The 12,200-nt window shown below is 42.2% G+C and overlaps 1 protein-coding gene across 1 annotated transcript in view; it reads right to left on the reverse strand.

Annotated features, from left to right (window-relative positions):
• The window catches only part of LOC137173684 (cadherin-10-like), a 61,703-nt gene that overhangs the window by 32,076 nt on the left and 17,427 nt on the right, over nucleotides 1-12,200 (reverse strand). The window contains exon 2 of the mRNA XM_067578648.1: nucleotides 6,072-6,461. Within this exon, the coding sequence (XP_067434749.1) occupies nucleotides 6,072-6,308 (237 nt within the window). The 5' untranslated portion in view covers nucleotides 6,309-6,461. The remainder of the gene's footprint in view (nucleotides 1-6,071; nucleotides 6,462-12,200) is intronic.

Raw genomic sequence — 12,200 nt, forward strand, 5'->3', positions numbered from 1 at the left:
AAAATGTCCAGTAATTCCATAGATGGGACGAAAAAGTTGGGAAAGAGTTGTCTCCCTGACGTTCATGAGCTCTTCTCTGGTGAAACATTGAGTTTACGAACAAAACAAGACAAGAGAATGTGCACCAACGCACCGAGGCAGCCATCTTGCTCTTATCTTGTATTCTCTTATATTTAATGAGGAGGAGCACAATGCAAAAAAACATCCCTCTAATCAAGTCATTGCTGTCTATAATAGCAGCCTAAAAGCCTTATTGATTCCACTCTCATGTCTGTATGGCAAATATAAGACTACAGCCAGCAGCTTGTTAGATTAGATTTTGATTTTGATAACTGGTGAGCTTTAGAGGTGCTGGTAGGTGGATTTTGTTACCTTTGGACAGAGCCAGACTAGCTGTTGCCTCCTATTTCCAGTCTTTATGCTAAGCTAAGCTAAGCTAACCTACTGCTGGTGGAGTGAACTACTCAACAATATCAAATAATGTCACTGTGTCAAACTGTTTGCAACAGAGAGTGACTTGTTTCAATAATCCTATAAAAATTGTTTTTGCATCTTGAGACTCAAGTCAAGAAAAGATTACTTGAAACAAGTTGCTTTGCATTGGAAACAAACTGAAATATTTCTACATCTGTCAAGAAAATAAGACTTTAAGGACACAAAAATGAAGAGAGAAGATTTCCTTACAGTGAATCAGCTGTGAAGAACATAGAGCGTTTACATAAAACATGTCAATAAGATGTTATATCAAAACCTTCAATTTAATTAGCCTTTTCTGCTAAGTGACACCATCATTTCTCTAATGGTTTACATTTTTTTTCACAGAAGAAGATATTTATTTCTATTCCTACATGCTTCATCTTCCAGTTTGAAGTGGGCTGAGAAGTGAAGTGGTACTCATCAGACATCTGTGCGTGAGAACTTATAAACGAGCCGTCTTTGTGAAATTAATCAGCTTCAAGTGCAGCAAATGTTAGTGCAGACTCGATCTGGCCGCCATTTGTGCTTCACTCGAGTTAGGCCATAAAGATGGCACTGGAAATAGGCTGCTTAGGGCAATTAGCCAGTTAGCCTTTAAGGCCTTGTGTCCTGGCCTGTCGAGAACTGGCTGCCTTCTATGTAGCCAGATGGTAGCCTCAGACTGTGCACAAAAATAGCTTATCAAATGTCTGTTGATGTGTAAACTTGAGATAGGCGGTCAGAGCTGCTGAGACTTAAAGGTGAAATGTCAGTTAACATACATTTCTCTCTTGAGGACATCTGACATCTTTTGTTTCGTGTCCTTATGCATAATATCCAGCATGTTATCTTGTAATTATGGGCAATTCTCATCAGCGTGTATTCACTTTGCTGCAGGGCTGTAGCTATGACCGAGGACGGCGAGGCCACGTCCTCAGTGTTGTTTCTGGGAAATTATGTGTTTTTTCACATCAGGATTTTACATTTTACAATTACACATAGAAACAGTGTCTTCTACAGCTTCTACATCTTTTTAAATTTAACTGTTTTACACTGGAAAATCTCCCTCAAGTTGCTTTTCTCTTAATTTAGTCTTATTTCAAGTATTTTCTACAATCAAGCTGAGATGTTCTTGATTTTAGTGCAAACATTCATTATCCTTGGAGACGCAGACACTAATTTAAGTTAATTTTTTACTGTAAACACTGAAATCTTATCAGTGCACTTGTAGATTATTTACTTTTTTTGTGGTCAATTCAGAAAGAAATGACTTAGTAAAACTGAGATTTCTTGCAGTGTAGGCAAACTACATAAATGAACATATAAATTAAAATAAAATAAGCTTTATAAAACAGCATTTAGACCATTATGTAGGCTGGAAACATGTACAAAAATGTAATTAAATATAAAATGAATATTAATTGATTTTCCCCTCGTTTCATTACAACAAGGCCAACTGAATGCTCTATAATGGAGACAAGACCTGAATGTTTGATGATAGAAAATCAATTAATCTCAACCTGACAAAACCGACGGGAGTCTGAAACAGTAGTAGGCAGGTGATAGCGCGGTAACAATCGCGAGGTGCTGCGGCGATGTCGGCGTATCTTGCTCAGACATCGCTTCGCTCCCTGCGACGTTGTCAGACAGATGTTTGCCGGGCGTCTTCTCCGCATGACCTCATCACACCCCCCTCTTTCCAACCGCCGCTCACACCACGAAGGAGAGGAGCGTAATTGAAGTCAACCCCCCCCTCTCCCGGCTCACAAGCGGGAACTTATCGCCTAATCAACAAACACTGCCAATGTGTGCTCCGGGTCGCCGCTGGAGACCGCAGGGGTTGCCATGGCGCGGGTACAGCCAGGCCTGTGCCATATTGCAATCTCCTTGCCTCTCTGCCAAGGTGAGCAGCTGGTAATGGGGGAGCGTGAACAGAGACCAAAAATCAACCGCCCCCCCCCCCCCCTCAAAAAACAAACACATAAATCCCCGCACCTTTCCACTCTGCTGCCATAAGACGTTTGAGTCCTTCCCCCAGGTTGCCTCAACCGCTGAGTCATACAGGACTGGGAAGCATTTCATGTCTGTGCTCATCTGCTTTTTTTTTTATTTCCTCTGATTTCCAGCCCATTACTGGAGGCCAGTGTTTGCAGGCGTGTATGTGTTTGCGTGCATGCTGCTGTGTTTGTTCACATACAGAGAACATAGCTCACTTGCTAGGGACTATGTTGAGGAGTCTACCCACTAGGCCCAGAACCATTGGGGCCTATCAGGGGCTGTAAATACTTTATGAGATATGATAGTGCAGCACAAACACTCCTCAACCACAGGCCATTAACCATTTTCAGTGGATATGTGCCCTTTGGTAAAGTAAGAAATAATGAAATAAACAAACATTCTCTTCCCCCAGTGACAGCCCGGGCCCTCCAAGGCCTGTATGCAGCTTGCCTGCTAATGAGAGGCAGTGTGTACGATTCCCCTCCTGCAGGGAAAAAAAAAAAAAAAAAAAAAATCATTGGCCAATACAGCAAGATTAGCAAGATTAGCAGCCAACCAGCTCCCCAACAAGACACTGCCAGAGTCTCCTTCCCCCCGCCCCTCCTTCTCATCTCGATCGCTACCCTTAATTCCTTCCTGTTCCGACCGCTTTTGTTGCGCTTGTTCAGGAAAGACTGCAATTTCATTTGTTAGCACTTCACAACTCGATAAAGCCGTCGTAAAAAAGAGAGAGAGAGAAAGAGAGAGAGAGAGAAGAGAAAAAAAAAAAGCAACTGGGAGAGATTGAGTTTACCAAATAACTGGAGATGGGATGCTGTAATTCAAGTGCAGTTTCATCATTCTATCTTTTACTGTGTGTCAAGAGCTTCTCCCTTGTTTATAATAACCTGCCATTGTGTTATTTCCAATTCATTTTTTTGCCACCGCAAACAAAAGTGATTTTGTTCCATGCTGTGTTCTCCGGTTGCCATGATGTCACTTGCAATGACAAAAGCCTTCCCTTTTGTGTTTCTTGTAGTTTTTTTCATTGTTGTTGGTTTTTTTTGGTTTTTTTTGTCATTCAGACTACATTGTGTAAAACATGGCCTCCACCTGAGGGATTCGGATACAGATGGTTGTGTCGAGACCACGTGTTCAACTCGAAAGCTATTCATTCCTTTTAGGGCCTAATTCATCATTTGTACTTTATCTAGCAATTAACAAACAGTAATTGCAATCAGATAAGATCTACGTACTGCAATCCTATGTGACAACTGGCTAGTGAGCTGACAATGAAGAAAAGCCACCAGCTGCATGCACTTGTGGGGGGTGGGGGGGGGAACAAGCGCTCAGAGTCATGATTAAGTGTGGTGCTCGAAGGTTGATGCCTTAATGGCATCTTCAGGAGACAGGCTCTCGGGCCGTGGCCTCTGACTCTCTAAGTGTATACCACACTAGATAATCCATTCTTCTTTTGCTATTAGTCCTTTTACAAGCTAAAAGGATGAGTGGCACATCAATCAGCACTCTCTAAAGACAAAGTGGTTTGATCATGCTCAGTACTTACTTTTGATCTTCATTCGCTCTTTGTTTTTTTTTTGTTTTTTTTGTTCTTTTCGACTTTTTTGTTCTTTCTCGTATTTGTTCGCCTCACACCATAGCGGAGCGTTGTAATCCTTTTAGGCCGAGGCTGAAAGTCAGCCCTCACTCTGGGAGGACGTATGTTGCAGAATCTCATTTGGTTGGATGACTCTATCCTCCGCGGACACACGATAGGAATGCAAAGCACTAGCCCCATTCAACTCCTTGCACAAAACAGCCCTTTCTTCCTCCTCAGTCGTCCTGACCTTGCCACGACGCTTCACAATCTCCTCAATTACAGTAGGTTGGAAGAGGAGACTGATATCTTGACTTCCGCTCCGCTGCATGTAAAGCAAGCATTATTTGGCCCGTCTTCTTGTACATCCCCCCCCCAATGTTATCTGGGTCGACACTGTGTTTTCATTTTGTTGAACAAATAATACCTTCGGAGGAAGTCATATTTTACTGTAGGGCAAAACAGCCGCTTTAGGATGCCTTGATGTGAGTGGAATGGACATTGTGCAAGCAGCCACAGAGCTGACAGTAAGCACAAAATATATTGGACAGCTAACAGCAAACAAAGCCCCGAGGATGGATGGATGGATGGAAGTCCGATACACGAGCATTAGCCAATCGGAGTACCATGTCATGTCGACTAGCAGATGATATGATGATTCCTGTATTCTCACAGAAAGACACACTCATGTATCTCATGTATACAGGGTGTAATTTGTTTTGAAGGATCTCATTATAAGGAGTTTTTTTTCCTTTTGAGTTTGTAGAAGATGATTATGTTATCTGACAGCCCATTATTTTACTAAAAAAAGGCACCACAGGTAGGTTTTTTTCCTCTTTAGCGCTATTATAGAACCTAAACTTTCCAAAGTCATGAATTCATTTATTTTTTTTGTGTGACTGAAATATGTAAATAAAGCAATATCTAGTGAAATTTGCATTCATTTGGATTGATGGATAGAGAGGAAGTCCAGCTTCATAAATATGTATTGACAAGACAGAACATAATGAGACATTTTTTAAATGAACAAAAATAGCAACTTTTCAAATGTCGGCATGTAAAAAGTTCAAGTTGTGTGTTGTGTTGACAGTGGCTTTGTGGGAAACTGAAAAAAAAAAAAAAGAAAAGTAAATTCCCTCAAGAATAAACAAACAAAAGAAATTGAAGAAAAGACTGAAGGCTGTAGAGTGAAGGCCGCAGGCAGTTTTTGAGTTTGTATATGAAAATCTGAGATCGAAGATGTCGCTTTGTCTTTGCAGCGCGCACGTTTGTCACTCAAGTGGTCAATGCTGTGATGTTCTCACTTCTTAGAGAACAAGTATCTCTGTGTCTTCTAATGATGCAGTTGTTTCTGTATGTGACACTCTTTCCTTTCTCTTTTTCAGCTGCGGTGGCTGCTCACACCGACTACTTCCTTTATTACAAACAAACAAACCGCTGTCAGGAATGGAAAAGCTGATGGGAAGTTTGAGGGACTCAGCTGAGCCAAAAACGCAAGTTTGGTTTAGTCTAAAAATTCAAATTAAATACCTATTCGTTTTTTTTTTGACTAAGTAGGCAAAAATTAAATCAATCTCCTGACAATTACACAGGAAACCCAGTCGACAGAAATAACCTGATGTTGTAATTGATTTTATCTGATTAAAAACAAGACGATCAGACTGTTTTTTCTGTACATGGGCCTAAATGTCAGTTTGCAGAAATAGTGCAAAACCTTTTTTTTTTTCCATTTAATAAATGAAGCCATAATTGTGAGGTGTTAAAAGGAACTTTGGCTAAATAAATTATTCTAAAACTGGAAAAAAATGATGATTGAAATCAGAAACTGAAATCTGATAAAAGAATTACTAACCAGAGCTATGAATCTGACCAGACTTTCAATGCTCAGCAGTTTCCAGCTGTGCTACAGACATTTTGGTCGGTACAGAAACAGAATAAGACTGTATTGTAGTCATAAATGCATATATAGTCTGATGATTGATATACTCTATGTGCTATTTTTGTGGAAAGTAAAAACAGAGAAAGTACATTCTTAAACTACCTTTCCGACATACTGCAGGTCCGACCCGGTGTACTCCTCCAGCAAAAAGAACTGGTTCCACATCCAACCTCGTTTGGAGCGCCTGAGCGGCACACCGTTGGCGTCCTGCCCTGTCAGTCCCGCGGACCCCCTCCGCCCCCCTGTAGTCCTTCTCAGGGCCCTGAGTCCGTATCCTGGAGAGCTGAGGTGAGCCATGGCCCACAGCGCCATCAATACGTAAACTTTCCTTCTATCCATGCCCACCACCACCACCACCACAGCCTTCTGTCTTCTTCCCCCTCAGCGGTCTGTGTCCAGCAGTCTTTGGTCAGAGTATCGGATCAGTCCTCATGCTGTAATCTACTGAAGCAGGAAAGGTTCCTCAGTCTCACATAGGGCGGCAGCCAGCACCTGGAACATTTACACAGAAAAACAAACTGTCAATACTGGGAGGGGAGGCGGCAATTTGTTACTGCACAAGCTCTTGTTTCTTAACCTGTAGTGAAGCCCAACTCAGTGAGTTCCAAGCTTTTTGAAGATGCGGTACGGTTGAAAGTCAAGGTGGGGAGTAGAAAGTAACCAAGAGACACGGACTCCTAGATATGTGCTTCAAGTTTTTGTTAAAAATAAACAGTGAATGAAACCTTGGAAACAACAACACAACAAGAATAAGAAAGTTGAACCATGAACAAAAAGAAAACACGATGAACTGTAAATGACAAATAGCAGAATTGTTTAAATGGAAGCAGTTGCCCTGGTTTTACTGAGCGAGTACTAACTTTCACCCTCAAATCCCTCTTTTCTTCTCCTGTACCCTCATTTCCAGTTAAGATATATCGGCTCCTAAGATTTTGACCTGGTTTTGACATCAAGCTTTTTGGTTGTTAAGTGATCCCCCGACCGTGTTAGCATGCATGCTGTTGACGAGGTTGTTAACATGACACTGTTAATTTCATTTCAAATACATAAACCAAAGTGACATAATCTAAATTCAAGAAAACGGGAAGGCTTGACAGGAAAAACGTTACATTCAACAGAGGGATTTTGTGCAATTAAATACAATTTCCTTGCATTAGGAAGAGAACGAGAGGTGCTGAGGTGACATTTAATCCAAAAATGGAGCCAAGATCCAAGGCCAATAGACAACTTAAAAACATAATTGCTTGCAGCCCTACAATTTTGTGTTTATTAGTTTAACTGGAAGACCTTTCGCTTCAGGTTTGGGTGTCTTGTTTACACTTTATGTTTTTCATTTCCCTTTGCTTTCAGACTTTTTGGGCCCCAAACTGACCTCCCATATATTGCTGAAATGATTACTTGATTAATTGCGTAATAATATGAGAAAACTGAATGCCAACAACTTGATATCAAGGTCGTTTATTGAGGTAAAATGCCAAACCTTCGCCGTGTTCCAGCTTTTCAAATGTGAGGATTTGCAGCTTTTCTCTGTTATACATCAATATAAATTCAAGATGTTTTGGTTTGGGGAGTTAGACAAAATAAGCTATTTGAAATTCTGGGAGTGTTTGCTGGGCTTTTTCAACTATCTCCTGACATTTTATAAACTAGACAATCAAAAAGTAATCTACAGATTTTCCTGTAATATAAATAATTGTTGGTTACAGTCTTATTTAGGTCACATCTGCAGTAAATCTATACCTATAAACACAGAAATGCTCAAAGCAGAAGATTTTGATTAATCAAGTGAAACTCAGGCATGAAACCAACACGATAAAAGTGATGCGGAGAGATCTGACAATATGTAACACAGCTCTGACTGCACAGCCCCCCCATCCACCCAAGCCCTGATATACATTCATGTGCACACACATACTGTATGTTGAATGTCAGTCATCTGATTGATGGGCAGGCTGAGTGCTGCCTAACCTGATAAATATCAGATTAGAAATTTTTACACATCAATGTATAGGCTTACATCTTGTACTGCACATGTAGAGCTACTTTATCTGCATTAAGCCTCTGAATCAACATCTAATGGAGTGCATGGCTCTGCGTGGAGCGGCCCGTTCTATCTTTTTAAACAATCTGCCTCGGCACACTTTGTTATCAGACCCAGCAGAATGCCAATGGAGACCCTGGGCAATGTCAACCCCAGTTTATTACCTTAAGATCAGTGTAAAGATACTGAACAAAATGACTGTTTGCAAACCACAGAGAAGGACCCTGATGTGGGCAGCGGAATATCTTCACTTTACGTCTCTCAATCACTTCTCCCACCCATCCCCTTTCTTCTGTCTCTGTCCGTCATCCTCTGAAGGCCGATACAACCTTTTTCTTTTTTTTTGAATTTGCCAGCAATGCTCTGGCAAATGAAAAAAAAAAAGAAGAGAAAAGAAAAAGGAAACGGAACAAGAGGAACAGCGCAGGATGGAGGTGGAGGAGGAGGAGGGGTAGGTAGAAAGAGAAAGAAGGCCATGTATTCTGCTTTTGTTCTCATTATTCCTCCCTGGCTGGGCGATATCCAGGCCGCCAGTGTTCACTGGCTGGGGTTTGGTAGGAGGGTTATCAGTGGTACCACTGGGGAGTGTCTGCAACGTTCCTCCGTATCGCACGCTCTCAGAAGGCGGATGGAAAGGGATGGTGGGGGGGGGAGCGTGGGAGGGGGGTTGGAGGGTGCAGTCTACCCCCAATGTACTGTATGGCAGGTCTGGTCAGCTTCCCCCTCACACGGTATGTTGGGGAATGAGAAAACGATGTCTCTGGACATGAATTAAGTACCCTGACCTGCATGCAGAAGTGGAGCCAGACAGACTGAAGGGAGTGAAGGAAATGGAGCGAGAGAAGAGGAGTGAGAGGAAAGGTGCCGGTTGAGGTTAGTAGAGGCGGCGGTGCTGTCACAATACCGCAATTTTTGCCTTGGATACGAGTGCTAAGTTTAGTATCTGAAAATCTGATACCGCAGAAATAAAGAAAAACCATCAAGCGGTGTCACAGAACAACCACTGTGCTTTATCCAAACAGATGTCTCACCACATTGGCTGAGACGGCTTTGTAGCAACTTTTTGTTCAGGGGTTTTGATGTTGACTGGGTTTCTTTGTTGGCTCGATAAACAAAATACAGTAGCTGCATATTTCTCACTCCTGCGCCAGTCTGTCAAGCTGTATGTGGTGAAGGAGGATTTGGTTCAAAACATAATGGAGAGTTTGATACAGTTGTGTGTTTTCAGCTATTCTGTCTATTCTGCTGGCAGAGGTTCATAAAAACAGTTTGACTGTCTTGTTTATTTTCACTCCTACAAGCCCGTCCCAGAGTCCACTGAGGGTACAGCCTCCGATGACATGTAAAGACTCCTGTCCACTCATAACTCCTCTTCATCAACAATGCTGTGATGACAGCCACAGTCTATGGACGTCATAGACCACACACACACTCGATGAAAACAGGGAGTGGTAGCAGTAGTTCTAAACTTCTTTTCACAAGGTAGAAAGAAGGGAATAAAAGAGACAGAAAACACAAGAATACAAAGTGTATAAACTAGAAGATGTGAGGTTATAGATGAAATCAAGAAAAAGCCAAAGAAAACAAGACAGCTGACTAGTTAGCACACAAGCTCATTCACCTACTAATTAGCTCACCAGTTGTATTTTGTGAACATTTAAGGCTGCAACTACTGATTCATTTCATTTCATTACTATTTAAATCAATGGTTTCATCTATAAAATATCAGAAAGTACTGACAAATGCCTTTCACAAGTTGTCAGAACCCAAGTGTAGGGATGGGTATCAAGAACTGGTACTAAATTGGTACCAGTTCCTGACTGGTAAGTGAAATATTGATGAGCTCCTGGACAAACTGTGCAGCTACTGGTATTTATGTAGTGTTAATTCATTCTGACATAGCTGGTGTAGGTGGCGGTAATGCTCCTTGGTTGCAGTTTACACACAGTAACTTAATACGATATAGTCTCTGGCTTTTGTTTGATATCACCCGCTAACAACGTAGCATAGTTAGCATGCATTAGCTCGGAGGGCTAACTTGGCTTGTTTACTATATTACGAGAACATTGCTTTTTTCCCCATCGTCCAGTTGATTGTTTGAAGAGTAGGTAGAATTTTATTCGACCAAGATTTCCTTTGGTTGACTACAGCTCTAATCGTTATAAAAATAAGTCTGTAGTTATTCACTCAGGACACAGTTAGCATCGGGTTTAAGCATAAATAAATAACTGTTGAATCTTTTCACATCTTTTCATGTCATGTCTTTATTTTTTGCACCAAACTGTCGAGAGTAGTACCAATAAGAGTAACGATAAGTATCGATAGATAAACAGTATCAGTATCAATATCGTAATTGATAAAATCCTAATGATACCCATCCCTACCCAGGTGACAACTAGACTATGGATCCAAAACCGAAAGTTTTCATTTAAGAAGCTGGAAGCAAAGAGTGTTAAGCATTTGCTTGATGTTTTACTTAAAAACAGTTGGATTTTTGTTATCCGTTGATTCAGCGCTACATTATTTACATTTAGACAAGTTCTGGTTGGATTCTGATAGTCTTGGTCTCACAAAAAAGCAGCCATCTCTTCAATCCCACGGCTCAGTTCAGCCTGGCTGTATTTGTGTCAGAAAACATCAGGTATCACCAGCATTGCTTTTGAATTCACAAAAGCATCTAGCATTGTGCCACAGCTCAGGTAATTCTTCTGAACCTTTGCCATTCTTTAAACAAATTCTAATCCCCAGTGTTTGTTTACGTCCTCTAGATGTGACGGTAAAACAGTTTCGGCTTGCGAAACACACTTTGGCGAAAGTTTTTGTCATCAGATGTAGTTACCGTGACAACACTGAGGGGCAAACGGGTAGAGAGAGAGAGAGAGGGAGGGAGTTGAAGGAGAGGTAGAAACGTCCTGTCAGAGCAGCGTCAGCAGTCAGGCTGGGAGACCGGCCCATCCATTACGCTACCTGTCTTCCAGAGGCAGCCAAGGCATGCCCTGCTTTCCCCTTATGAGGCAAATTGCGGGCGGTTGAAGCTGGGGGTTAGGTCCCCTCTTTCTATTTTCCCTCATGCGTTGCAGTTTATAACACTCCCACCCTCCACCTCACCCCAACCCCCCCCCCCCCCCCCACCCCCTCTCCTGCCTCCACATCCCATCCCCCTGCCTCAGCCTACTTTGCTTGCATAGGCCCAAGCTGATATGCATTATCGCTGGGCTTTTCGCTGAAAGCCAGTCACTTTGCATGTGTCCTCTGCCTGGCTCAGCACAGGGGAAGGAGGGGGTGAAAGACTCCCGGGTCAACGGTGCGTTTGCTGATGGAGGCAGGTGAAAGTGAGATGGACTGTCAGGCTTCTTAATAACGCCCGTAGAGGAAAAAAGTCTCCAACACTCTCTACTCCCTCTAAGCCGCAACTCTCATGGCAGATGCTCTGTTTCCTATCCAAATTTACTAGATGACTGTATGATTTTCCCCTGCTCCCTCTCCCCCTATCTCTAATATTTCCTCTTTTATTTCCCTCCCCCAACTCCCAGCGCACTCGATTTTATGAATTTACTTAATTGACGCTGGTGAGGAGCATGTGGGACTCTGAGCTATTGATTTGCTGTAGGCTTCAGCGTGGTTGGAAATACCAGTCGGTCTCTGGGGTAGACTCATGAAGCTTTCTACCTTGAGTCCCCCAGCACTGGGAAGCCGGCCTTTTCAATGGATTTCTTCATAATGTCACTGTGGAAAGCTAATGCTTTCAGTGTATGGAAGGCTCCGCCGTCCCTAAGGACCGCTCGCCCCTTGACCACATTTGTCATACCCTGGAAGCCATATTGTACAGCTCCCTGCTCTGATAATTCTCTTGACAAGGGACCACGACCAGGAATAAGTCAGCTAAAGCTTTATTTTTGCTACGTCAAAAAATGTCACAGCCGGTTAAGAATGCTATGGTGCCACATGTAGCCCAGTGGCTATGACAAAAATGCCTGCCTCTTTACATTTGCACTGTGTGAGAGTGAAACTGAGAGACAGACGGAGGGAGACTTAAAAGGATAATTCTGGTTTATAAAATCTTGGATCTTATACTCGTAGCTTTGGACTTGGAGTCACCAAGCGTATTTCAAGCGAGACATTGCTAAGAACAAGACAGTTAGACAGGTTTTAAATGAATAACTAGGTTAGCCACACTTATCTGGAAGGGA

Source organism: Thunnus thynnus, chromosome 21 (genome assembly GCF_963924715.1).
Source record: "Thunnus thynnus chromosome 21, fThuThy2.1, whole genome shotgun sequence".
Lineage (NCBI taxonomy): Eukaryota > Metazoa > Chordata > Actinopteri > Scombriformes > Scombridae > Thunnus > Thunnus thynnus.